Here is a 27,200-nt window from a genome sequence, read left to right as displayed (position 1 = left end):
GTATGTTGACAGAATTTAATATGAAATACTGGTCTACCAAAAGTTATTGTGATAAGTTAATTATTGTGAGAGAAATACTTTTCTGATTAAGTGGAATTTGGCGTCTTTCTAGCTTTTAAAAGTATCTCGAATAAGACTTGGTCGACTCGAATGATGGGGAGGTATAAAAATCTGTCTTTTGTCAACTACATTCATTTTGAGGAATCCAAAATACCATTTAATTCTATGAAATTGAAGTTTAGAAATGAATGATGGGAAGATTTCAGGTAAAGAACTTATTCAAATGAAATATCTAGGTACAGATTTGTCTGATCTTCTGTACTTAAGGTCCATTTATACTGGTAATAAACTTCAACCTTGTACTTGACAATATTACGCAATTTGCATTCGATTTCCTGTTAAACATTAATTTTTTGCCCATTCTTATCAATGTCGTTAATTCATTAGCGTGGTAATAAAAGTCGTATCAGTATTCAACTTTTGTTGGATCCAATCGTGTGCACAAATCAATTAAACTCTTGAGATAAGGAATGTAATTACTTATTAATTCAGAAGTTACTATGCCAAACTGAATGATTGATAATAATTGCGGCTCATTAAGATATGGATTATTATTACGATCGAAAAGGGAAAACAAAATTGTTAAAGAACCCCTCTAAGAGTCAATTTACCAAACATGAACCCAGCAAAGAGGAACTAAGTGTTCTTGAAATCGGTTATCGTTACACTAATTAATAATTGACTTTTCACCATGCTCCACTTAACGTAATCCATGATACCCCTAGAGTGGTGATTGCTTATCAATTGACATCCCTCCAACGAATGTAGGTTGCCCATATATAAGCAGTTTGAGTCCATTTAATTGTTAGTACTTAATAGTGTCCGATTCCTAACATCTGCCTTAGTGAGTCGGAAATCGACATTTTCTTGCCATGAAATCTTTTGGAGCGATCGTCCTTGTTATCGCTCTTTTGGTGATAAAGGACGTTAAAACTGACTCAGCATGTGGATATGCGGTAAGGAAATATAATTAGTTTGCGATTAACACAAATCAAAGAAATGTAACCACACCTTTTTTAGGCATGTAATACTGGCAAAGCCAATATGATCAATATCCATTTGGTGCCCCACTCCCACGACGATGTAGGGTGGCTAAAGACAGTGGATCAGTATTTCTATGGGCTTAAGAATAATGTTCAGCACGCTGGTGTCCAATATATTCTGGACACTGTAGTTTCTGAGCTCATCAAGGATTCTAGTCGCCGTTTCATCCAGGTAGAGACTTCGTTCTTTGCCAAGTGGTGGGTCGAACAGCCGGAAACGACTAAGCAGATCGTAACTAAGCTTGTCAACGAAGGACGCCTGGAGTTCACTGGGGGCTCATGGAGCATGAATGATGAAGCGGCTGTCAACTATCAAAGTGTGATAGATCAGTATTCCCTGGGACTGAAGTGAGTCATCATATTTAATGAAGGAAAATGCGAGGTATTAAACAAAAGCATCTCTGACTAGGTACTTGGAAGACACCTTTGGAGCTTGTGCCCGTCCCCGCGTCGGATGGCAAATTGATCCTTTTGGACACTCTCGCGAACAGGCATCTCTTTATGCTCAGATGGGTTATGACGGCGAGTTCTTCTCTCGTATGGATCATAATGATAAGGACGCCCGCTTGGAAAATTTGTCCTTAGAAATGGTTTGGGATGCTAGTGAATCACTTAGTGATGCGAAACTGTTTACCGGCATGCTCTACACCTTTTATTATGACATTCCCGGTTTCTGCTTTGACGTTCACTGTGGTGATGATCCAATTATTGATACCAACAGCTACGATAACAACGTAAAGTCGAGAATAGATGATTTCATCACATATGCAAAAAAGGTTGCTGCACACTTCCGTACAAATCATATAATGATTCCATTTGGAGGAGACTTTCAATATGAGGATGCTGGACACAATTTCAAGAACATGGACAAACTGATTAAGTAAGCAGAATATGGTAGCATAATTTTTAAATTCATTCATTTTCCCCATTTGCCTTCATCAGGTACCTTAATGAGCGCCAAGCCCAGGGTTCGAACTTTAATGTCTTTTACTCCACTCCATCTTGTTACTTGAATTCTCTCCATGAGAGTCTTCAAACGTGGCCAAACAAGACCCAGGACTTTTTCCCTTATGGCAGTGACACAAACAGTTTCTGGACTGGTTACTTCACCTCTCGTCCCACTCAAAAACGCTTCGAGCGCGATGGAAACCACATGCTTCAGGTCGCCAAGCAGTTGTCTACATTCGCCAATCTCTCCAGCGATAAACAGAAGGAAGATTTAGAGTACTTGCGTCGCATTATGGGTGTGATGCAACATCACGATGCCATCACAGGAACTGAGAAGCAGCATGTTTCCGATGACTACGATCGTCTGTTGCACGATGCCATTGTTGGCGCCCAAAACAACGCCATTGATGGCTTGCGCAAACTTACTAATTTACCAACTGGAGAGTTTGAAAGTTGCATGCAGCTGAACATCAGTGTATGCGCCTTTACCAAGGACAGTGCCGACAATGTTGTCGTTACTTTATTCAACCCATTGGCTCACACATCGACTGAATATGTCCGCATTCCCGTGAAGGACGAGAGCTATCAAGTTACTGACGAGAAAGGACGCGTTGTAGCTTCGGAAGTGCTTCCCGTCGCTTGGCAGGTTTTGGCCTTGGAATACCGTTCCAATGATACTCAACATGAATTGGTATTCAAGGCGTCTGTGGATAAGATTGCTAGTTACTTTATAAAGAAGGTTGATAGCGGAGACAGTGCAGTTAAAGCTCTTCCAAGAAAATCGAAGGCAGCATTGACGAGCAATAAAAATATCGCATCCAACCAAGTCAACATGGTGGAGACCTATGACGACAATGACTCTGGAGAAACAGTCGTTGAGAACTCGGTAAGAATTTTTACAAAACTTTTTCATTTCCATTTCGCTAATTAATAGTTTTTGTAATAGCTTGTCAAACTCGTGATTGATAATAAGACAGGACGCCTCAAAACCGTAGAAATGAATGGGGTCTCTGAAAGTATTGAGCAAAAGTTCGCTGTATACAAAACACAAGATTCAGGTGCATATGTCTTCCGCCAGAATGGTGATATTGAACAAGTTGAGGATGACGTCGAGTTCAGCGTGTACGAAGGTGCTTTGGTCAAGGAAGTCCATCAGCAAGTGAACGAATGGATCTCACAGGTTATTCGAATTTATGAGGGAATCAATCGCGTCGAGTTTGAATGGCTCATTGGGCCAATTCCAACAGATGATGATACAGCTAGGGAAACAGGACGCCTCAAAACCGTAGAAATGAATGGGGTCTCTGAAAGTATTGAGCAAAAGTTCGCTGTATACAAAACACAAGATTCAGGTGCATATGTCTTCCGCCAGAATGGTGATATTGAACAAGTTGAGGATGACGTCGAGTTCAGCGTGTACGAAGGTGCTTTGGTCAAGGAAGTCCATCAGCAAGTGAACGAATGGATCCCATCAGTGGCAACTATTACCCTGTGACTTCTCGCATTGCCCTTCAGGATGGAAACAAACGTTTGGCTATTCTCACCGATCGTGCTCAGGGTGGTAGTAGTATTAACAATGGAGAGTTGGAGCTTATGCTGCATCGTCGTCTCATTCGCGATGATGGCTATGGTGTTGATGAAACATTGAGCGAAGAAAAGTTTGGCACTCCGCTGATTGCCCGTGGCAAAGTGTTCCTCATCCTTAATGTTGCCGATGCAAAGGCCACAGCTGCGGAACGAGTAGAGGAGAAGCAAATTCACCTGCCCTATTGGAAGTTCTTTAGCAAGAGTAGCTCGGTTAGCAGTAGCGCTGTTCCACTCGAAACACCTGACTTCAGTGACTTCCCTAATTCCGTTCATCTGTTGACCTTGGAGCCCTTCTCAGAAGATGAGATTTTGTTCCGTGTGGAGAACTTCATGGATCACAATGAGGGCAAGGTTGTGAGCTTCAACATTCGTTCTATCTTTGATACATTGGGCGGCGTTGAGATTCGAGAAACTACTCTCGATGGTACCTTGGCTTTGAGCGATATGAAGAGATTCAAGTTCCATCAAGATGGTGCGGGTATTAGTCCTTCCACCCCGGAGTACTACACTGCCTCACACAAGCCTTTGGCAGTAGACAAGTCACAAGATGATGATGATTTCAGTGTTACCCTGAAACCCATGCAAATTCGCACTTTCATCATTAAAACACAATAGGAATTCTGCTTTTCTTGGGTAATTAATAATTTATCTTTAGTTAAACGCAAATCAATAATACCCAGTTATTTGCCAAAGCGTTTGACACCACCTATATTCAAATAAAGAAATTATAATAAAACCAAAAGCAAATTTGAATAATGAATATTATTCCGGCACATTACTTGAATTAGGTAATACCAATACTATCAGGTGATATTAAGCTTGAACTGAAAATGGCGCTAATCGGTTGTCCGGAAGTGTATGTGTGCATTTAGAAGAAGTACTCAGATAATGCTCATATGGCGATCGATTGCATTGGGGCAAAACGTGATGGGAAGCCAGAGTGGCAGACTGATTGTAATAACCAGCTTGTTAAGGTAAATAAACTATCTAACGTAACATTCAGATTCACATTTGGAGAAACCATCTATCTTTTAGATTGACCCAAATAAAATAAAGGACGGATCTAACTGCCGTCATGATGTTTTCCTGCTTCTGCAAGCTTTTGTGTTCCTCTTTTATTTCCTGAGATCCTATGGGGAACCGATCTAATCCCTAGACTGGCAATCTCTGTAAATGTCATAAATAACATATTGTGGTATTTTTTTGTCTCCAGATTAAGGAAAAGGCGGACGTAACTATTTGATATCGTCTAGAGTGCAGTTTAAGATAACATGTATTTATATTTCGGTGGGTAAATTATTAAAATCAAAGTCAGTTCAACATTATTTGGCTTATGGTTAACTAACTGTTGGACATTATTGGTCAATACAGATATTTAAATAAATAGATTGAAATTGTAATTTTACATTTAAAGTTATTTTAGCAAATCAAAGTGAAATGTTTCCTCTACTTCGAAGATGGTCGAAAGTATTTTCCAGGAGAAAAAAGAAGACCAAGTAAAATACATCAGCGAGAAGACATCTTAAAATTAATGCGCTTGGCATAAGGCATAACCATAAGAAGGGACCCAAAAGCCCTGGCACTTTTCAATTTTCATTAAAATAACAGCGAGCCGCTGTCGCCATTATTTCTAAAGCGCCGCATGGATGCTGGCAAACTGGAAACCCAAGCCCACAAGGCCCCAAACTCGAGAGTCCGCAAGCCCAACCCTGATCAGTGTATAAAGTTGGAAGAGCGGGTGAGGAGGAGAGAAAGAGAAAGCAATAGCAAGTCATCCCTTCCAATGAGCCACCATTTGGGGCGACCATCGTCATCATCGTCTCGTCGTTGTCGTTGTTATTGTCGTTGTCGTAGCCATCTCTACGTGATTGCTGGGCTATGGATGGATGGATGTCTGCCACCCGCTCCCAAAGAGCTCGAGCCTTCGTTCCATTCGTTAGTTCAACGCACACTCGGGAGTATGATGAAATTAAATTGGGGAAACTTTTGCCAGTACTCCGTCCTTGCTGCTGCCGTTGCCGTTGTCGTTGTCGCTGATGATGGCTGCCATCAACAACAACGTCATCCACATACACAAACATCACCGGCAACAGCACCAGCAACAGCAGCAGCGGTCGCCTGGTCCTCTCTGTGTCCTTCTGTTTTGGGCCACTGCTTTAAATCCTCGTTTTCTGTTGGGCTGCCATCTTCCTTTTTTCAGTGCAAACGAAAGCGAATGTAAATGTTTCATCGCTGCCTTGTTGGCTTGTTTAAAAATTTAAACTTGTCGAGGGAATGTGAATCCAGCGCTCTTCTTGCCACTTCTTCTGCTGGTTGGTTGGTTGGTTGGTCGGTTGGTTCTTTTAAGCTTTTACCTGGCCACTCTCTCCTATGTGTCCCATCCCCAGGGCACCCATTCTACTTGCCTCCTGCTTCCCACTCTCCCTCTCTTTCCTTCTTGTTGGAAAATTTAATCAGTTGCCAAAGTTTTGCAATTTTAATTAAATTCTCCAAATTGGTTTTGACTGCTCTGCGCTAAAGTTTTTCTTTTGCCTCAGCCTCTGTTCCATTTCATTGTCGTTCACTCATTGCCCTCTTCTGTTTTCAGTTATACCCGTGCCCCGCCTCTATCCCATATCACCATCGTCTTGTTCTTGTCGTATTTTGTTTTTGTTCTACACCAAATCCTTCGCCTTGCTCTTTAAAAGTAAGACTGTCATCGAATCGCTGCTTTTGTTGTAGGTTATCCAAATTGGCAACTTTGTTGTAGGAGAAAACTTTTTAATTGTTAAAGAAATGCAAGGCAAATGATTCGCTTAACTTGTTGATAGTTACATTAAATAAAATCCTAGAAACCTCTTTAACTGTAACTAAAATTAAAGTTATTTTCAAACGTGTAAAAGACAAAAACAAAACAGGCATTTTAAAACTAATGTTTCAACTTTTTTGAAATGTTTCGGAAAGGTTCTAAACCCATGGACCCTCACGATATATGTATGTCCATCAGAAATGAAGTGAGTATGTGAATATTTTAAAGGTATATTCATTTCTCAAAGTGGCATTTAAGTTGTTATTACATACAATGGAAACATAAGCAAAACCTTCGAATGGAGTCCTAGTGCCACCCTGAAAATATTTGACCAAAAGTGAAAGAAGGAAGTAAGAGCAGAAGAAGCACAAAAACTCCATTTAGCGCACAGGAAGCAGTTTTAAAAGCACGACAGACGGTCAGGCGGGCGAATGGAACGGCGACTGGTGACTGGCGACGATGCTGATGGCGGAATGGCGACGTCTCGTCGCACTTGGACCAACGCAATTGCGTTTAATTGCAGCAAAAAATGAGCCAGCGACTGCAACGACAAATTACAAATGGCGAAAAAAGGAAAATTAGAAAAAGGTTTTCTATTTTGGCAAATTACCAAATGGTTTCGAAGCACTCAGCCAAATGTTTTGATTTTAGGTAAAGGCCTTTTAATGTGGATGTTCGATCGATTCGGTGAGCTAGATTAAGATCGGCAATTACACTCGATTAGAATTCTTCATCTTACTTGAAATTGAAAGTTTTTAAGTTCGATTGCAAATCGGTGCCATCGGTATCTCTCCCTCTCTCTTTTGTTCCTCCCTTTATATATATGTACATATATCTTACTTACACTTCTTTATTCTTTCTCTATCTAAATATCTTCTTTCACTTATCAACTATATGCAATCACTTGCTTAGTTTACTTCCAAATAAAGGGGTGGGTCAGCTCAACGGAAGCGCGAAGATTAGTTGATTGCATCAATATGCTAGCTGCCCAGATTCACCCTCCCATTCAAAGGCCTCCCCACCATCTCTTGTCGACGTTGCCTTATCTCATCGCTCATGCGAATCCGAAATTAAATTATCTGCCAACTGCGAACAGGCAGACTACGACGACTATCAAGGCACTGAGGACAGACAACCCTTGTTTCAAAGTCGTCCTCGCTCTAGTCCTCCAACTCATCCTCATCCTGGCCCACCCACCACACTAAAGCTACGGCCGCCTTTATTCCAATCAGATTGTTTCCGTGGTTGTCTCTCTCTCTATGCATGTGTGTGTGGGCCTCGAAATAGGCTTTTTACTTTGCCTTGCAGATTGAATTCGAATTAATGCCTTTGACCCGCCCCGCTGCAACCTCATCATCATCCTCATCAGCCACACGTTTCGATTTGGCTCTCGTCCATTTGGCTGGTTTCGTACCCTCTTCGTCTCCGTCCTCCCCGGCCCTTCGATGTCCTTTCTGGCGCGTGTTCGTGCGCCTGATTAACATATGTCAACAGTATTATATAAAGTGGTATTTTTGGGCCCAGTTTTTCGTTGGGGTGCTGGGCACATGTTGCTTACCAAATTCAATTATACCGACATTTGCTTATTTTTGTAAGAAATTAACTTGTATTTTTTGCTTATATTTCGATAAATTGGACAGGACTTTGAGAGACTGTTGACGGGTTGACACTAGGCCTTGTATAGTTAAGTTACTTGTTCAGTTGTGGCTGCGCAGCTTTTTGGCCACCGTCTATCAGCAAATCAAGCTAATTAGCGGCCATAAAACGCACATAAATATGCGCTTGGCCAATAAATCATAAATTATGACAATTTCACCACCCACAAAAGAATATGAAAAGCTGAGCACCCCGAACCAAAAAACCGCAACAGTTTCATAAAATTTCCACTCGACTGCGCAGAATCGCAAAAGCAGGAGCAAAGCCAAAACCGAATCAGACTTAAGGCGGATGCATAAAACAGTGCGATGACTTCCGGTATTAACTAATTTTTTTCTCTACTTTAAAACGAGGGGTGGGGTAGAGAAGGGGATCAGCCCAAGGTTGGGCATAACAAAAATCGAGGAAAAAATATGGGGAGAAGAAAAAATGCCTGCCGTTAAGTCCTATCCTATCCCTGGAGTGGTTACAAGTGGAGAATGCTTGTGTGGGTGCAAAAAGAGATGATAGGTAAGGAGAGCGGCCGGGGTAGTGCGGGGGGATAGACTAATCCCTAGCACTCATGATGCCGTTGGCAAATACTTTGCACCGCCGACTGCGCGACGAATTGGAAGCAATCCGCTGTCGCTGTCTGTCTGCCGCACAGACTCCACCAACGGGGGGTGAAGTAGAATCAAGTGGAGTGGAGTGGCAAGCATGGGCGTTCCTCTTAGCTGGGGGTTGCTTTTGCTACAAATGCGAATAGCAGAAGCAGCAGTAGCTAAAAAAAAGGGAAAGAGGAAAACAAGTAAAGAAAAACTTAAACAAAGTATCAGGCCAGGCAGCCAAGCGCAAAGTGACAGCTCCAACTTCAGACTCCTCCACGAATCTCGCTATGTAGTGAGATTCCAGTCGAGTACTCGCTCTCCTCGCTTTCGTCTCGCCTCAGACTCTCTCTTAGGCCAGACTAAAATGTGGAGTTTGGAGTCAGCCCCAGTCAAGTGGTCCAAAGACTCGGCTCAATTCGACTCACTCATCTAACCCAAGACAAACAGCATGTGATTTCCAGTGTCAAAGCAGCGACATAAGTCTCTATTAAAAAATAGTACCGAACTGACTAGAGATGGCCAAAGGTGGCAAAAGTATCTATATTAAGACCTTAAAGGACAAGTGACTATGCAAACTATGTAATGATTTAATGATAGATTAATAATACTAGGTTAGGTTACATAAAAGTACTATGTCATTTTTATTCTATCCTGCCGGTAAGGCTTTCCTTTTTATATTGACTGCCATCTCTGGCATCATTTCTAGTCTTGGCACTTCGCGGCTCATTGAATGGAAAAATTATAGACAAGTAATCAATGCAGAGTCTCAACTTGCCCTGTGTCTATTGTGGGTATTCATTTACTTCTCAAATTTAGCAGGTGTTTACGCTTGTTTTACCAACAATTTGCCCATCTAACTGCGGTAGCAGGTGGGTCGAAGGGCCTCAGGACGGGGCAATAGCCGCCTTACGCCCCGCCTAATAGGCGGGCAAATGTTTTCCACTTGGCAAACACCCAAGTGAAGTCTGTATTTGTTTTCTGGTTTGTTTGTGGGTGCCAAGCGCGAACCTTTTCATGTAGCATATTTATTTTTTGGCAAATTTTGAAAAATTTCTCCTATTTTATTGTTGTTGTCTACTTTTCATTTCAGAATCGGAGAGGAGCAACTTTTGCCGAGAAACATTTAGCAAAAAGTTGGTGGTTTTTTGCGCCGTGTTTGTTGCATTTGTATGGCATATGCTCGAGGGTTTTTGCAAAGGGAACCCGAAAGGGGAGAAGCAAAATATTTTGCTTGCCATTTTAAATAATAAGTTAAATGTTTGTTTGTCCAAAGTTTGTAAAACGTTGCACAAACAAATGAGATTTGTTCATATCATTAGGAGGAAACGAAAGCAGCCCAATGTCAAGTGTTTTGAGAACTATTTCATGAATGAACAATTCGACAATTCCACAGCCAATTCATAAGAAATGTGATTTCTTTTTTTCTCTCGCCCCTCTTCAGTGTAGTCAGAAAACGTAACAAACAATAACAGAATAGGTAGGAGCATGGGAGAGTGGGGGGAGGTACTTGCAGGACCAACAAAAGTAGAAACTCTTTTGACTTTTTACGTTCAGGTAGTCCATGGGCAGAACAATTCAGTGGAAAGAAAACCTGAAAACCTTGTTAAACAATGGCGGAATGACGAATGACACATTTCTTGATGTCGAATTGTGTGTCATTGACAGGACATTTTTTTTTCCTTTTGGTATGTTTTCTCTTTTTGTTCACTTCTTGTTTTTTCGCACCCACCCAAAGGAAAAAAGCAAACAATAAATTATGCCAATGTCATGTGTAGTTGGAGTAGGCTCTGGACGCATAATACGCAATCATTCATTCACTCTCTGCTCCGGCTCAGACTCCGACCTGACCATGAAAACCGAAAAGACCCATCTGAGAAATGTTGATTGATTTTCTCTCAAATTTTAAAATCTAACCCCAAATCGAGGCAAATATTTTTCGAGTTTTTTCCTCTTGGTTTTCACACTTGAACTCTGCAACGCTAAAAGGCAGCTTGTCAGTCAAAGAGTGAGGCGTAGGTAAGGGAACGCCGTCATCCTCGTCCTCGTCATCGTCAAGGCATAAGAACAAAAGCACTTCCGGTGACGTTTAAATGCGTGGCATGTCAACGCAGCTTCTGGCAGACAGCCGCATCCTGGCAGGCACAGCTAAAAGCTATGGCTACGGAGTGTGCCCTTCTGCAGGAAGCGATGAGGAGCGTGTTCCAAGACCCCAGCGGCGCAAATGAGCTGGGATCAGCGCCAGCAGCACGAAGGCAACTCCACTGAACCGAACTGAACCGAACAGAGCTGAATATGCCGTTTCCAACAGACTTTACACTAATTTATGCATTACTTCTAAAAATAAAACTGACGATGATTCCATTTTCTTTAATCAATGTCTTAACTAAACAATAGTCGTGCCATAATTAGTTGATTGCAATGTTAAATATCTTGTAGTTTGTGGTTCAAATGCTAAAGGACATAAAATTTATAAAAAATCTTTAACTGAAGCTTGAAAAATTCTTCAAGTTTTTTAGCTAGTCACCCATAAATTTTGGAGTATAAAGAAAATTGCATAAGTTTTTGTTTTTGTTTCACTAATTTGTGTTGGCCTTGTTTACAGATTGTCTCTTTTTCCTGGAAGTATTCATATATACATAGTTGGACAATTAAAATCGATATTATTATTGAAGCTCTGCAGAGTTTGCCAGCATAAGATTATTTTAAGTATTCTTTGTGGTTATTAATTTTGGCCAACTCTTAGATGGTGAAGGGAGTTTCGAAAAGAATCATCTCTTTAAGCATTTACTTGCAGTTAGTGCTTGCCACGCCCACTGCAGCGCTCTAATGGCCTTTCAAAGTCAAAATGCCAGTTCAATCATGCAAGAAAGACGCGTAAGTCTATCAACTTATTAATTTTATGAAGTGCTGCTGCTGCAGTCGAAGGAAGGAAGAAAAAACCCATACACGTTGACAGCACATCAATGTCTTCCAATTCAGGCAACAACAATGCAAAGACTGCTCCGCCTGCCACCACCCACCATTCGTTGGAGATGAGGATGACGACGACGACGACGACGACACATCACATCATCACGTATGATTACGCACATTGTTCGTGCGCAGCACAAAATGCTGTCGAAAATTAAAATTCAGAGACCCTTCTACTTAACTTACCTTAGCCCAAAAGTTTTCTGGGGATGGGGAGCAAAAAAAAAGGAAAATAAGGAAAAAAAGGAATAGGGGAAAATGAAGCAAAACAACGACGTGATTGCATTACACAATCAAAACAGGCAGCAGGCTCAGGATATAAAGCACTATACCGGGGGTTGCTGCTGGACCGAAACCAAGATCTCGTCTCGGCAAAAATCAAAGACCCGCCACTAGCCGAAATGTTGAACGTGTGCGTGGGCGTTGCAATTGCTACGCCCCATCATCAGAATCCAATCAAATTAACAACAACAGGCCACAACAGAAGCCAACAGCAGCAGCAGCAGCAGGAGTGGTAACGCCGTTTGGTAGCTTTATGGAAGCCACGACGACGACCAAACCAAAAACTGAAATTCAAACTCAGCCCATAGAACGTTAATTTCAATTTGATTTCCGCCATGCCACCCTGCGCCCCCTTCCACATCCCTGTGCCAATCGTTGCGTCTGAGCAACAATTATACGGCAACTTCATTAGGTCAACATGGCCTCAACTTAGGACTCGTCTCGCCCTTTTGTCCTGATATGTAGTGTGTGTGTGTGTGTGTGGGATGATGTGTGTGGGATGGCGAGGGGCGGTTGCGGCTAGGTCAGCCCAATGATGAGGGGGGCGTGTGCGTAAGGGCAGATTAATCAGGGTAAAACTATTAATTAAATACCAATTCATTTCCGCAAATTCAAAGCACACACACACACGCACACAAACATACAGATGAACTCGAACTCAATGTGGGTTTTGGTTGGATTCCTATTTCTGCTCACTCGGAGAGGGCTTACAATTTACTCCACACTGTGGTTCGTTTGATTTCAATTCCAATTTGGCCATTATATTACCAAATGGCCATCGCGTTGTAAGCAAAAGGTGTGCAGGCCAAAGCTCATTAAGGTTAGTGGAACTTTTGGTTAGCACTGCAAACACTTCAATAGAATTCAGCATTAGAGGAATCTCTGCTGCACAATTCAGTTGACTAACAAATACAATCCAAATGGCAACGTTTCGATTGGAAGACAGAAGAGGATTCTCCCCACAGGATAATTTTGAAATTTGTTTGCTTTATAAGTCGTAAAGAGATTGAAAAACCCAAAAAATATCCTTTCTTTTCTCTGATAACATACATGTCGACTCTATGATCTTAGGACTTTGATTTGTGAACTTCTGAATACTTTTCCTAACAAAACTATTCTCTTCAAAACTTAATCTTGTCTTGCATTGAAAAAAAAAATACACTTAACTTCTTCATTCCTTTCAAAGGACATTTTTCTAATACTCATTTATTATTTAAACAGGATAATTGCAAGTTAATCTAGATAAAGTAATTGACACAAATGAAATGCTTTCTTTAAACACATCCAATTGGTCTTGTATGAAATATGTATCCATATAGGATATGGCTTATATCTGAAGAAAAAAATCTACACGGATCTTTCTTAGTGATTGAGCTTAATTTTGCAGGATTGTCTCTCTTTAAATTGTGAATTAGCATTCCCCGAAATATTAAATTCCTGACTTTGAATGAAAATGGCATTTAACCAATTTTCGCACCTCCTCCTCGATACCTCTGGCATTGGGAGTTAGCATTGTATATTACCCAGCAATAAAACCCTTTAACAGTCACAATGTATCTCACTGTTGAGACTCCATTGCCCGCAGCTCTGAAACCAGCTGCAAAATAGGACGAAAGGCAACCAAAAACACACCAAGAGGAATATGGGGGAAAAAGTAATAATAAAATCCCCAAGCTTATCAGTAAGCACAGCGCAGTCACAGGGTATAGCAAAGAAAAAAAAAAAAAAATAAGAAATTTAAATCAACGTTCCGACTTGGGCATACCCTGCTTTAACTGAAACAACTATAAAATTCCTGAAACCAAATGTTTGTAAGTATTTTAAATTCTATTCAAATATCCACTTTAAACCCTTCAGAGAGAAACTAATCCATTGGGTTTTCTATTCAGAAGGAAGATTTATCCGATATTCTTGGTGCATACGAAGGACTACCTCTACATTCAACGATTCTAAATGGTACATGCATTTTAGCGACTTTAATATACCATTTCTTATTGTGAATGCATGGTGTATAAAGAACGTAAATTCTATGCGGCTTGGAGATCTAAAAACAGAGCCAAGCAGAGAGTTTCGCTCATCCGGTGTGTCAACAATTCCCAAGCTTCAACGCTTTGATGTTGCCTAGACTAGGGTTAGGGATGGAACTGGAAAGCGAGTTGGAGCTGAAGCTGGTTGCAGAGACATGGCCACTAAGCCAGACAGTGTCATCACTCGGGTGACGATGATGATGATGCCATCATTAACGCATTTTCCATGCCCTGGCTGCCTTTCGGGCATAACGAAACGCCCGTCGTCGTCGAGGAGGTTCGCTTCCATTTCCGCCTTTTGAAGTTTGAGCAAAGCTTTTAATTTTCTTTGTGTTTTTTTTGTTGTTTTTGTCTTCACGCTGCTGACATTTGAGGTCAAAAGGCGTGAATTAATCGAAGGCTTAATTAGTAAACAGACGCCGCAAGGACTCCCAAGCAAAGCTAGCTGGCGTCAACATGGCGTATGATTAATAAACTGCCTTTGCTCTTCCAGTCTCTATTGTTGCCTGTTTATGGATATCGATGAAGGTGAAGGTTGCCAATATTTGCTGCTAAATGAGAAATAAAACAATCCATTCCATTTCGAATGTTTTTTTAGGTTGTTGTAACAATGCGTTGCCGTCCAGTGGATGGGAGGCACTTCTCCATTGCTTATTCGCTTTCTCTTTCTCTCCCTCCATCATTCTTTCACTCGCCCTTTCTTTCTACCTCTGTATTCCCTTTACCACCTATTTATGAGTGCTGCGGCAATGTAGTTGTTGGGTGTAGTACTTAATGCGTTTTGCCTACTAATTAGGTTGTTGGCGGCTGCCTTCACTTTGTGAAGTGTGACAGAAAAAAAGAAGGAATATGAATGTGAAACTCAGTGCAGAAAATGAGAATTACAACAACAACAACAACCAGCGACAGCAACTGCACTTGTAGCTGACACTTTGAAGGCGCTCTTACCTCGGAATATATACATATGTATCTTCGGATAAGATGATTATCAAGAAACCTTGAATAAATTAAGCGACGAAAATGTTTTGTAACTTTTCTCATATAGCAACAAATCTGGCCATGAATTGCAGCAAATTTCAGACTATATAATTTCAATTTGAAATAATCTTATCCCTTGTCATTATTAAACCAAATATTGGGAACAATTTTTTCCCCCAATAAGGGATATACATATGAAAGGATAGACTTGAGAGTTGCAAAAGAAACTGCATAGAAAATAACTAATATGCCCCATTTTTCTATCTTTGTCGGCGTTTGGTCTACCATCGTAGTTTTTTTTTTTATTTTGAAATAGACACATAGTCATAAGTGGTGCAAAAAGATGTGGCTGGGATCACCGATGGCTGAGGGAAAGGAGTGAAAAGTGGGGGAAAATGAGTTGCCTTCTTGCTTTATGAAAATGCAGGCTGAAACTTTGTGAAAAAGCGTGTTAGGCAAATACAAAACCCGAGGAAAGAAAGAAGAAAACCCAGAAGAACAAGAGTGTCGGAGCAAAAAGAAAACGCAAAGTGAAAAATGTTTTAATTACTCATTCAAAGAAGTGGAACCAACGCCTCCTCTGTGTCTCTCCCTTTGCCAAACGACATGCCCATGGTCATGATACGACACGCAAAAGGCTAAAGTGCATTTCTGTCGCAGTGCCAAAGAGGAGCCAACAGACAAACAAGAAGGACATATAGAAAACGTTATGGTAGATGTGGAGAGAGGTAGGTTTAATCGCGAAATCATAATGAATATAGAAAACCAAAATCAGGAAAAATCTTGCTTTCACATAACATCTTTAATCTTGAAATCAAAGCTCATTTAGCAATTGTTCTATTTATATTGCATACTGGGGACACTCAAATGCATTCATTTTCTTTCCATTCCATTCCATTTTATTTTACGAGTGTTCCATTCTCTTTTTTCTTTTTTCCAACTGTTGTGTGCTAAATAGTTCCCCGAGGGCAAAATCCACTTGAGTCGTGCTAATGAGAACACCCAAGCGACAACAACAACTCTGATGTTGATGCTGGCAACACCAAACACCAACTCGTGGGGGGGGCCAAGAAGCTGATGGGAAGTGGTTGGGGAGGAAGGGAGGGAGCCAGCTGCAATATGCAAATACAAGGCGAAACAATTTTTGCCGCATTGCTGCTGCTGTTGTCGCTGTTGCTGTTGCTGATGGAGCAAGCAACAGATCTCAGCCATGGCCGCGAGCAATGCAGCCGCCGCCTGCTCCATTTGCACACATTTCGACAAGGCAATTAATTATGCTAAATTCGTTTAGAGAATGAAACGACGACAATTACAATGGCGATGGCAATATATGTACAAGTATTTTACAAGCACACATAAATATGTAATATGTACAGGGCCATGTCAATTTCTGCTAATTAAACAAGGCTTTATATGTATGTCCTCAATCATTAAATCATTAGCTGCCGTTGTCGGAACGTTGCCTACTTTTTGGCGTAGGAAAACTGTCGAATTGTCAGACTCATTCTTATTCCAATGTTAAATGTTTCTAAATTTTTCAAAGCCATCATTTAACTAATCTTTTGTTTTAAATATCAGAAAGCATTCTTCATTTCAGTCGTCTAAAGTAAAAACATTAAGACATTAATGACTGGCTGAACACTTTAAATCAAGATGAGATCTGTTTATATAACTAATACTCAATCTGCTTGAGACGAATCCTCTTTTGATATGTGGCATATTAATATTTGTTTCCTGTGTGAAGCAAAAGTCACTACACAACCTTTAAGCCGCATCTATGGCGACCATTGAGTGACTTAAGCGGTGGTCAGCAGGTGCCCAGATGCAGGATGACATTTGCTGGCCATACGCAATTAATTACAACAAAAAAGTGTTTGCGGACAAATGGCGCACAACAAACAAACAGAAAGCTCGGCACACGTGTGTGCAAGGACCCCAACTGGACCAGGTTGTGGACTTCGCCATGGATGACTGGACCCAGGATGGGATGGGAAGAATTTCTTTCAGCGTTGACGTGGTTCAAGTGGCACACACAGGAAAAACGAGAGTGGGAGAGGGCGAAGGGCAACCAGGTAAAGCGTTTTGCTTTGAGGTTATTTACTTTTAATGACTCGCAAACTACACACAGGACTCCAACAGGGGGCGACTGCATGTGTGGATGTGTTTGTGTTTTAGGTGGATGTGGGAAATGTGAGGTCATGTTTGTGGTGCTTAAGTGTTTTCAGATATCGCGCATCAGTAGCCAGAACGGTTTGTTGACTTTTAGACCATGTTTGTTTGCCAGCACACAATTTTTTGTTCAACTTTTTTCAGTCCTTTTTTTGGCTTTTCATCTTGGCATCATCTTCTCCTTGCTGGGCGTAGACGGGGCCAACAGCATCCTCATAAATGAGCTTTGAAGTTTGCCTGAAATGCATTCTCTCTCTCTCTCTCTCTCTCCGTCTCATTCGTTTTCGTTGGCCAAGGGATAATGCGGCGCAATTATAGACATGGACCCAGCCAGCCATCCAGCCAGTCAGCCTGCATATACATACATCCTTGAAAATAAATTGTTTTGTTAATTATTTATGGTTGGTTTAATGAGTGTATATATGTGTGTGTGTGTGTGTGTGTGTGTGTGTGTGTGGGGGGGGTGCGACGACTTTCATGAGTTTGTTTCTACTTTCTGCATTTTGCAATTATTTTAATGAGTTTTGCATTTAAGCGATTTTTTAATGCGAATACCATCAAACAGAAAGTCATCATCGCCATCACAATTATTATTTCACTTTTCAATAGTGTCGGGTAAAAATATATGCATAATTGCCATTTTTGCGCTTCATTAAAAACGCGAGACTTGTTCTCTTTCTGCCACCGTAAATCTCATTAAAAATGAGATAATAATTGAAAAGGTTCTAGATGTATTAGAATTCTATACATAGTATGTTTGTACCCTTTACCCTTTTATCCTTTTGTTCATGTGATGTTAATCTAATATTCATTTCGGATAACAATTCCTCAATTAGTATAAATGCTATATTAGTAGCATTAGTAGTACTTAGAGTTCCTATGAGGGTGCTGAATGAAAAAGGCCAAGTATATTGATCGACGGTGAAATTTGTAAAGTTCAGCAGAATTCGAAGAAAATATTGCAGTATCAGCTAATATCGAACTTATCTTGTTTCTAATTTCCAATTAGATACTTATTATTTATAAACACTTTCAAGTTTTTTGTTACCCTGTTGTTTGATATAATAATTTACATTTCAGCCAAAAAATGGTTTATAAAATCAAGCTGAATCAAGGCAATTCACAGTGTAGGACCATAAAGTAACCGATTTGGATCAAAGTTGTCAGAATTATAGTTTGGTTTATGGCCAAGTTAATAACCTAATTTGGTGAAAATCGAAAGGAAAGCAAAAATGATTGTAAGACAATATTACTTTTAGGGCCGACTGTTCCAAAGATATTTTAAAGATATAGTCCATGGATTTCCACAGTGCTCACATTGTGGCTATAGCACCCTAGGATGAGTATCATAAGAACTCGTCGTGTTACGCTATGCCCAAAACCAAAATATATTAAGGCTCTTTGCCTATCACTGATGCATCTAATTTGTTTGAAATAAAGTAACTCTTAAGTAACTGAATCACTATGATGAAAACGTCAGGAGACACCTTATCACAGCTGATTCCACTAGTAAACTTCGGCCGCCAGGAAATCCACAAGATAGTGTCTCATGTAATCGAGCAATACGAAAGAAAATTTTGCCATTTGGAGTCTTCTTTTTTCTCAATCTTGTGTTTACGAAAAGAAATGACTGCAACTTCTGTCATAGCATTAGAAGTGGCTCCTAATCGTCATCAGTAGCAGGCGATGACTTTGAACTGTGGGGGGAAATGATACCCTTAACGATAACTATGAGTTGAGGTTGTACCTCCATAATTACTTTTGTAAGTACATACAACAACATAACATAACAAGGGGTTCACTTATGAGTTTGGTCTTGACATCATCTATTAAGAAACTATTATAAAATGTATTGTTTATTGTTTAATGTTAACTCTAAAAAGACCACTTCTATTACACTAAAACAGTAATTATTTGTGAGGAATTCACATGAGTAAACGATTAGAACATAATTAAGGTAATTGCAGTCAAATTGCATATGCCTCAAAATCAAAGTACTGCAGCAAACACAGCGGCAGATGAGCAGCTCCTGTAAGCAATAATAATAACCATTGTTGTTCTACGGTGGGGGTTGTTTCGGTGAGTTTTTGTTTTTTGCATGGGAGACTCGCCCACACATGGGAATAAACGGCTGAGTCTTGGATTTGCACACCAAACTTATTACAAGCTCTACGGACGTTGAAATTACTTAATCAATGTTGGATTATCTGCAGCCCGGAGAGTGACGAGAGTTGTGTACCATGGTGTGAGTAGATCGGAGTAGGAGGGAGTTAAGAGTGAAAGCATTGTATGGCTTTCATTTGAATTAAAAGCGTCAGCGCCCGAAAGTCGGCAGCAAGTTTGACAGATTTTTGCCGCAACAGCATGGGGGCAGTTTGGCACATATATGCTTATACTATGTACATATATAGATTTACGTGAGTATGACTCCACACACACACACACACACAAACACCCTGTTCACACCCGCTACCTATCACTGGGCTCTCCAATCCACTCATACACTTGGCAAGCAGCATGCAGCTGAAACTAAATTAAATTCCATGTCTAATGCTCGCACAAGGATTAGGCCAAACAACGCCTCATCGCCTCATTGCCTCAGACGAGACTCAGAGTATAATATTAAATAATTTTTCCCATCCGCTCGAACTGAACTCACTAGGAAAGACGGCTCAAAGGATACTCACACACAGGCACACATATGCCATGAATTCGTTCATTGTTTTGCATCGGCTGTCCCAACCAGGAGAGCCCAGAGCCACATATTAAAGTCTCCCGTGGTGAACTTAATAATAAAAGCCCAGGAACGGACGATAATACTTGGCAAGTATCTCGTAGGCAATGTGAGCGAGTACCAGAACGGGAATGAAGGGGAGTAAGAGAGATGATACGATATTTTTTGAGTGCAAGACATTAGCAGCATTAGAACAGCAACAGCAACGCAAACAACGAAAATATTGCATTCGAAAAATGCAAAAACAGAACACAAAATAGGAAAACGGAAAGAACTTAAGTCGGTTAAGTCCCTTTGAAGCATCAAAGCCTTTCAAGGGGATCGAGTTAGGCGAATGGGAATGTTGAAACACTTATCTGTAGAAACAAGCTGAGATTTTGGTTTAGGATATACATATGTAGATTGATATATTCAAAAATCTTTTATACATGCAAGGGGATCTATATTTTCTTCATTTTCTTCACTCGTATGTGATAATAAATGTGCGAATCTGCATGGGCTGCAAGGTGACACTGAATTCGGATACCTCCTGGGACTTGTCAGCGGCGAGAGGCTTATGAGTGGCTGTAAAATACTCAGCAGTTGTGGGTCTAGCCCCGGCTCCGTCGTGGTAAAACTTTAATCTCTTCATTTCGCTGAGGGGCAAATTACCATCGAGTGTAGTTTCACGAATTTCCACACCTCCCAAACTATCGAAGATTGAGCGAATGTTGAAGCTGACCACATTGCCTTCGTTGTGGTCTAGGAAGTTCTCCACGCGGAACAAAATTTCATTCTTTGAGAAGGGTTCCAGAGTCAGCAGATGCACCGACTGAGGGAAGTCACTGAAATCGGGAAGTGTCTTAACTATAGCCTTACTTGTTGCCGTATTACGCTTGCTGAAGAATTTCGAAAATGGCAGATGAATCTCTTTTTCGGCCAAGCGTTCAGGAATTGTGTTCTTAACTTCTACCTTGTTGAGTACTAATTGAATCTTTCCGCGTGCAATTAGGCCCTTGCCAAATTGCTCCTCATTTATAGCTTCATCAGCGCCCGAACCATCGTGAAAGACGTGTCGGCGATGAAGCATAAGTTCTAAACGGCCGTCTTCCATACTTGTGCCAGCCTCAGAGCGATCGTTTAGAAGTGACATGCGCCTACTTCCATCGTTTAGAGAAATGCGTGACGTAACTGGATAATAGTTTGCGCTGGTGGGCTGAATACTTAAGTCAGGATCAAAAGATTCCCGCTTGTTCTTCTCTCGCTTCATCATCTCTCGACCATTCGAATCGGTGTAGAAGACACCCTTTGAGGAAATACTACTCTGGAAACGTGTAATCACTTCCATTCCGACATCGCCGTCAATGGGAATGGGACCCACGAGCCATTCGAATTCAACGCGGTTAACGCCCTCATAGATACGTATAACCTGGGAAATGAACTCGTTAACGTGCTGGTGAACCTCCTTGACCAAGGTGCCGTCGTATACGGAGAACTCCACATCATCGGTAAGAACTTCGATTTCGTCGTTTTCGCGGAAAATGTAATGACAAGATTCTCGAGTCTTGTAGACTGCAAAAATTTGCTCTATTTCCTCGGAGATGCCGTTCATTTCTACCGATTTTAAGCGACCTGTGTCTTTGTCAATTACGAGTTTGATTAGCTGTTGGACTAAATATAGGTTAATTGATTGATTTTATGTAAACGTTTTCATTTCTCACCGAAGTCTCTAGCACAGTATCTTCAGATTTGCCACCTGGTAAAGTCCATCTACCTGATTTCCTAGAACTCTTTGACTTTGTAATGTAATAGCTGGCAATCTTATCGACAGAAGCCTTGAAAATCAACTCGTGTTGAGTGTCATTGGAACGGTGCTCTAGTGCTAAGACCTGCCAGGCAACAGGCACAACTTCAGAAGCTATTATAGTTCCCTTTTCATCGGTAACCTCGTAGCTTTCATCTTTCACTGGTACTTTAACATATTGGGTAGACGTGTGAGCCAATGGATTAAAAAGAGTTACGACGACATCATCAGCACTATCCTTGGTAAAAGCGCACACACTGATGTTAAGCTGCATGCAACTCTCAAACTCGCCATTAGTCAGATTGGTCAGCACACGTAGGGCATCGCGGGCGTTGTTTTCCGCACCCACAATGCCATCGTACAATAGACGATCATAGTCATCGGAAACATGCTGTTTCTCAGTTCCGGTGATGGCATCGTGATGTTGCATGACACCCATGACTTGACGCAAGTAGTCCAAATCTTTGGTTTGCTTATCGCTTGAGAGATTAGCAAAGGTTGAAAGTTGCTTGGCTGTCTGCAACATGTGGTTACCATCGCGCTCGAAACGTTTCTGCGTAGGACGAGAAGTGAAGTAACCAGTCCAGTAGCTCTTGGCTTCGTTTGAATGTGGCAAAAAGTCCTGTGTCTTATTAGGCCATGTTTGAAGACCCTTATGCAAGGAGTTGAGATAACAACTTGCTGTTGAGTAGAAGATATTGTACCGCGATCCATCTGCTTGGCGTTGGTTCACATACCTTAGAGTATGAAAAGGACCGCTTAGAAAAAAGAAAACCAGAGAAGGGTTAAGATTGACTCACTTGATGAGCTTGTCCATGTTCTGATAGTTTTGCTGGGCATTCTCATAGTGGAAATCATCACCCATAGGTATTAGGATATTATTGGAACGGTAGTGTTCCGCAACACCGGCCACGTAGTTTAGAAAATCATCGACCCTGGACTTAACATTGTTGTCATAGCTCTCCTCGTCAATAATTGGATCATCACCGCAAAGTCTGTCAAAACAGAATCCAGGTGGAGCCGAGTAATGATTGTAGAGCATGCCGGTGAAGAACTCAAGATTGCTCAGGGACTCGCTGGCATCCCAGATCATTTCTAGACCCAAGTTGCCCAATCTCACATCCTTATCACTGTGATCCATGCGGGCGAAGAATTCGCCATCAAAACCCATTTGAGCAAACAGGGAAGCCATTTCACGGGAGTGACCAAAGGCATCTATTTGCCAACCAACATGGGGACGACCACAAGCTCCAAAGTTCTCATCCAAGAACCTGTTTTAGATAGAGAAGTTCTAGAAAGTCAACGTTAAAAATCCTTAACAAAACTCTTACTTCAATCCCAAAGTAAATTGATCGATCACACTCTGATAGTTCACTGCCCCTTCATCGTTCATGGACCAAGCTCCTCCTGTGAACTCAAAGCGTCCTTCGTCTACCAATTTTCTCACAATTTGCTTGGTGGTTTCTGGTTGATCTACAAACCATTTGGCAAAGAAAGCCGTCTCTACTTGAATAAAACGACGACTTGGATCTTTAATGAGTTCGCTGACAACAGATTCAAATATGTATTTCACTGAAGCATGTTGAATATTTTGCCTATGACCGTAATAATACTGATCGGCTGTCTTTAACCAGCCGACGTCGTCATGAGAGTGGGGCACCAAATGGATATTGATCAAGTTCGACACGGATTGAGGACAGGACTAAAAAGTGCGCATTTAAGCGGAGTTGTTCAAAATATCTCTGAATATTATCCTTACCTCATATCCGCAAGCACTTTTCGATCCATTAATCGTTATTGCAAATAGGACCGCGAAAAGGATGAGATCTGCAAAATGCTTCATTGTAACAAATTGTTGATTTCACAAAACACTCCCAGCAGGTGGGTTCCAATCATTAAGAAAACTGACTAATTTTTTGGAACACACATTCCTTTTTATATAGGCATATTGTAACAACACGATAAGCAATCATCTACTTGAGGGGTCTTTGGATTATATATACATAAGTGGAGCATGTTGAATAGGCAATTAAGGAAGTCACTTAAGATAATCAAGGGGTTCAATCATTCATTATAATTGCCGCTACTTCTGTATCGAACGGAATTGCAATGCGATAAGTCAAATAGATTTTCATTTTGCATCGTAATCTTAAAGATTAAGTTTAGTTTATGAATTTGTACTAACTGACTAATAAGATAAGAGTTCAAGTATTTGGTTTGGTTTACACAAACAGTTTGATTATAAAATCTCTTTATTTTTGAAAATTGCAATTTGTTTATATTTTTATTATAAAGGTGCGTATTTGCATGGGATCCAAACAGATTTGGGAATCATTTAAGTCCCGTGAGTTAGCTTCCAATGGGGTGTAGGAGGCTGTGAAATATTCGGGGGACTTTGATTGAACGCTACCAGAATCATGCTCGAATTTAAGACGCTTCATCTCCGTCAAAGGCAGATTGCCGTCCAGTGTTGTTTCACGAATCTCCTTGCCACTCAAACCATCAAAGATTGAGCGTGGACTGAAACAGACCGTACTTCCTTCGCTGACATCAAATATATTTTCCACACGGAACAAAATTTCATCCTCTGTGAAGGGTTCTAGAGTCAGGAGATGTACAGAATCTGGTAGAACATCTAAGCTTGGCAGAGCCTTAGGAACTGCACTTGTAGAAGCGCTCGCCTTGCTGAAGAACTTCCAGAAAGGCAGCATTATTTCCTTTTCTGCCAATCGTTCGGAAGTGGTAATTCCCTTATTAACCGGGTTAAGCATAAGGTAAAGATGTCCGCGAGCAATTAAGCCAGTACCAAACTGCTCTTCATTAAGCGCTTCACCCACGCCGCCACCATCATTGAAGAAATGGCGACGATGTAACATTATTTCCAAACGTCCATTATCCATCCCAGTTCCACCCTGTGAACGATCGTTGAGCAGAGCCAAGCGTTTGTTTTCATCCTGCAAGGCAATTCGCGAGGTTACTGGGTAGTAGTTACCGCTGTTTGGAGCCTTACTTAGATCCGCGACAAAGGATTCACGCTGGTCCTTTTCGCGTTTCAGGAGCTCGCGGCCATTGGAGTCAGTGTAGAATACTCCATTTGACTCGATTTCACTTTGGAAGTAGGTTACGACTTCCTTGCCCAAATTATCATCAGTCGAAATTGGACCCACCAGCCACTCAAACTCCACGCGATTGACGCCTTCATAAATGCGTATGACTTGGGAGATCCATTCGTTTACTTGTTGGTGCACTTCTTTAACGAGGGTACCATCGTAAACGGTGAACGCGAAATTATTCTCAAAAACCTCGATGTCATTGTTTTGACGGAAGGTGTAGGGACACGATTCGTAAGATTTGTAAACACCGAAATTCTGTTGAATGTTCTCGGACACACCGTTCATTTCAATATTTTTCAAGCGTCCAGACTCGTTATCGATCACCAATTTGATCAGCTAAGGAAAAAACCTTTTGTTACTAAGCTTCATATTAAGTACATAATATAAACTCTTACCGAGGTCTTAACTACGGTTTCGGAGCTGTCATCGGCAAAGGTCTCTGTATTTTTCAATGAATTGATTTCCTTGAATCGTAGAGGGACTTTGCTTTCGCCATCGTCAAATGCCTTGGCTGACTTATCAACCTTATTAATATAGTAGTTTGCTATCTTATCGACAGAGGCCTTGAAAATAAGCTCGTGTTGAGTGTCGTTGGAACGATATTCCAAGTCCAAAACTTGCCAGGCAACAGGCACAACTTCAGAATCTACCACAGTTCCCTTTTCATTGGTAACCTCGTAGCTTTCATCTTTCACTGGCACTCTAACATATTGGGTAGACGTGTGAGCCAATGGATTAAAAAGAGTTACGACGACATCATCAGCACTGTCCTTGGTAAAAGCGCACACACTAATGTTTAACTGCAGGCAACTCTCAAACTCGCCCGTGGTCAAATTGGTAAGCACTCTTAGAGCGTCGCGGGCATTATTTTCGGCACCCACAATGGCCCTATGCAACAAGCGATCGTAGTCGTTGGACACAGCCTGTCTTTCAGTACCAGTGATGGCATCATGGTGCTGCATTACTCCCATGATTTCACGCAAGAAGTCCAGGTCCTTTTTCTGCTGTTCGCTTTCGAGTTTAGCAAAGGTAGATAGTTGTTTGACGGTCTGTAGCATATGGTTACCGATGCGCTCGAAACGCTTCTGATTGGGACGAGAAGTGAAGTAACCTGTCCAGAAACTATTTGGTTCATGAGCATAAGGGAAGAAATCTTGTGTTTTGTTTGGCCATGTTTGAGCGCTTTGGTGTAGTGAATTTAGGTAGCAACTTGGAGTCGAATAGAAAATATTAAATTGGGATCCCTCCAACTGTCGCTCATTTAAGTATCTAGGCGGTAAAAAGTAGATTAAATTAAATTAAATAATAATATTAGAGATTTAACCTACTTGATCAGCTTGTCCATATTCTTAAAGTTCACCTGTGCGTCTTCATATTGATAGTCTCCTCCAAGCGGTATCATAATATGATTCGTCCTATAATGTTCAGCAACTTCTGATGCATAGCTAATGAATTCATCGATCCGAGATTTAACATTATTGTCATAGCTATTGCCATCTATGATTGGAGAATCGTTGCAGAGCACGTCAAAACAAAAGCCGTATCCTGGAGTGTCGGAGTAAAAGGCGTAAAGCAAGCCTGTAAAGAGTTCCACATCTTGCAGGGATTCACTGGCTTGCCAAATCATTTCCATTGACAAATTCTCCAATCGAGTGTCCTTGTCATTGTGATCCATCCGTGAAAAGAACTGGCCATCGTAACCCATTTGAGCAAAGAGTGACGCTTGTTCGCGTGAATGGCCAAACGAATCAATCTGCCAGCCCACGCGTGGTCGAGCACAGGATCCAAAGGTTTCATTCAAAAACCTGTTGAATTGGAGCTAGTTACTTTTACTTACACCAATCACCCACCCGACAACTTACTTCAAGCCGTGTGTAAACTGATCAATTACAGGTTGATAATTAACAGAGCCCTCGTCATTCATGGACCAAGCACCACCAGTGAATTCTAAGCGCCCTTCGTTCACTAATTTTTTGACTGCTGATTTCATGGTTTCTTTTTGCTCCTTCCACCATTTTGAGAAAAATGCAGTCTCAACCTGGATGAAACGACGACTCGAATCCTTCAGGAGCTCGGTGACCACATTATCCAATATGTATTGGACGCCAGCATGATGAATGTTGTTTTTGTAGCCGTAATATGACTGATCGGCTGTTTTTAACCAGCCAACATCGTTGTGGGAATGAGGGACCAAGTGGATGTTTATCAAATTGTCTTTTGTAACTGGGCATGACTAGAACAGAAGTAAATTATATAAAAACATTATGTTAATTCATTTGCGCTCTGCATTGCACACTGCATTTGAGTGTTTAGTCTTTATCGAACTAATTGATTTGTTACCTCGTAACCACACACCGCCATTGAATCTTGGATCTTTATCACCAAAAGGGTGACGAAGACTGCAATACCGGCAAGTAGCTTCATTGCTCTGACTAGCCAATCTACACAACTTCAACAAGCCACACAGTAGGGTAA

At 41.2% G+C, this 27,200-nt stretch overlaps 3 protein-coding genes across 4 annotated transcripts; 1 reads left to right on the top strand and 2 right to left on the bottom strand.

Moving 5' to 3' along the window:
- Positions 1 to 881: 881 nt before the first annotated feature.
- On the top strand, positions 882 to 4,379 carry LOC137586464 (lysosomal alpha-mannosidase-like). The gene is made up of 6 exons (XM_068302513.1): positions 882 to 1,016; positions 1,081 to 1,451; positions 1,513 to 1,983; positions 2,046 to 2,937; positions 2,998 to 3,458; positions 3,494 to 4,379. The coding sequence occupies exons 1-6, from the start codon at positions 933 to 935 to the stop codon at positions 4,251 to 4,253; spliced, it is 3,039 nt and encodes a 1,012-aa protein (XP_068158614.1). The 5' UTR covers positions 882 to 932; the 3' UTR covers positions 4,254 to 4,379.
- Positions 4,380 to 20,240: 15,861 nt separating this feature from the next.
- Positions 20,241 to 23,510, bottom strand: LOC137586444 (lysosomal alpha-mannosidase-like). 2 transcript variants are annotated; one of them, XM_068302491.1, is made up of 5 exons: positions 23,372 to 23,510; positions 22,944 to 23,314; positions 22,413 to 22,883; positions 21,530 to 22,349; positions 20,241 to 21,471 (listed from the first exon to the last, which is right to left on the bottom strand). In XM_068302491.1, exons 1-5 carry the CDS (start codon positions 23,453 to 23,455, stop codon positions 20,290 to 20,292), a joined length of 2,928 nt encoding a protein of 975 aa, XP_068158592.1. In that variant the 5' UTR covers positions 23,456 to 23,510; the 3' UTR covers positions 20,241 to 20,289. The 2 variants fall into 2 exon arrangements, with proteins under 2 accessions (XP_068158592.1, XP_068158601.1); XM_068302500.1 differs by having other exon boundaries at positions 21,373 to 21,479.
- Positions 23,511 to 23,823: 313 nt separating this feature from the next.
- LOC137585094 (lysosomal alpha-mannosidase-like) lies at positions 23,824 to 27,196 on the bottom strand. Its single transcript, XM_068300782.1, has 5 exons — positions 27,066 to 27,196; positions 26,588 to 26,958; positions 26,054 to 26,530; positions 25,121 to 25,994; positions 23,824 to 25,061 (listed from the first exon to the last, which is right to left on the bottom strand). The coding sequence occupies exons 1-5, from the start codon at positions 27,147 to 27,149 to the stop codon at positions 23,889 to 23,891; spliced, it is 2,979 nt and encodes a 992-aa protein (XP_068156883.1). The 5' UTR covers positions 27,150 to 27,196; the 3' UTR covers positions 23,824 to 23,888.
- Between the last annotated feature and the right edge of the window lie 4 nt (positions 27,197 to 27,200).

This window comes from Drosophila tropicalis, unplaced genomic scaffold, assembly GCF_018151085.1.
Source record: "Drosophila tropicalis isolate 14030-0801.00 unplaced genomic scaffold, ASM1815108v1 contig_1009, whole genome shotgun sequence".
Lineage (NCBI taxonomy): Eukaryota > Metazoa > Arthropoda > Insecta > Diptera > Drosophilidae > Drosophila > Drosophila tropicalis.
The sequence above is the reverse complement of the archived record's forward strand: the minus strand, read 5'-3'. Positions and strand labels throughout refer to the sequence as shown.

What these genes read in the sequence shown, in the direction of transcription:
- LOC137585094 (XM_068300782.1), bottom strand. Translation starts at nt 27,149, where the DNA reads ATGAAGCTACTTGCCGGTATTGCAGTCTTCGTCACCCTTTTGGTGATA. An exon ending in TGGCGGTGTGTGGTTACGAG is followed by an intron (nt 26,959 to 27,065) that starts GTAACAAATCAA and finishes CTTCTGTTCTAG; the next exon opens with TCATGCCCAGTTACAAAAGA. An exon ending in CAGTTTACACACGGCTTGAA is followed by an intron (nt 26,531 to 26,587) that starts GTAAGTTGTCGG and finishes CCAATTCAACAG; the next exon opens with GTTTTTGAATGAAACCTTTG.
- LOC137586464 (XM_068302513.1), top strand. Translation starts at nt 933, where the DNA reads ATGAAATCTTTTGGAGCGATCGTCCTTGTTATCGCTCTTTTGGTGATA. An exon ending in ACTCAGCATGTGGATATGCG is followed by an intron (nt 1,017 to 1,080) that starts GTAAGGAAATAT and finishes CACCTTTTTTAG; the next exon opens with GCATGTAATACTGGCAAAGC. An exon ending in AAACAGTCGTTGAGAACTCG is followed by an intron (nt 2,938 to 2,997) that starts GTAAGAATTTTT and finishes TTTTTGTAATAG; the next exon opens with CTTGTCAAACTCGTGATTGA.
- LOC137586444 (XM_068302491.1), bottom strand. Translation starts at nt 23,455, where the DNA reads ATGAAGCATTTTGCAGATCTCATCCTTTTCGCGGTCCTATTTGCAATA. An exon ending in AAAGTGCTTGCGGATATGAG is followed by an intron (nt 23,315 to 23,371) that starts GTAAGGATAATA and finishes CGCACTTTTTAG; the next exon opens with TCCTGTCCTCAATCCGTGTC. An exon ending in AACATGGACAAGCTCATCAA is followed by an intron (nt 22,350 to 22,412) that starts GTGAGTCAATCT and finishes TCATACTCTAAG; the next exon opens with GTATGTGAACCAACGCCAAG.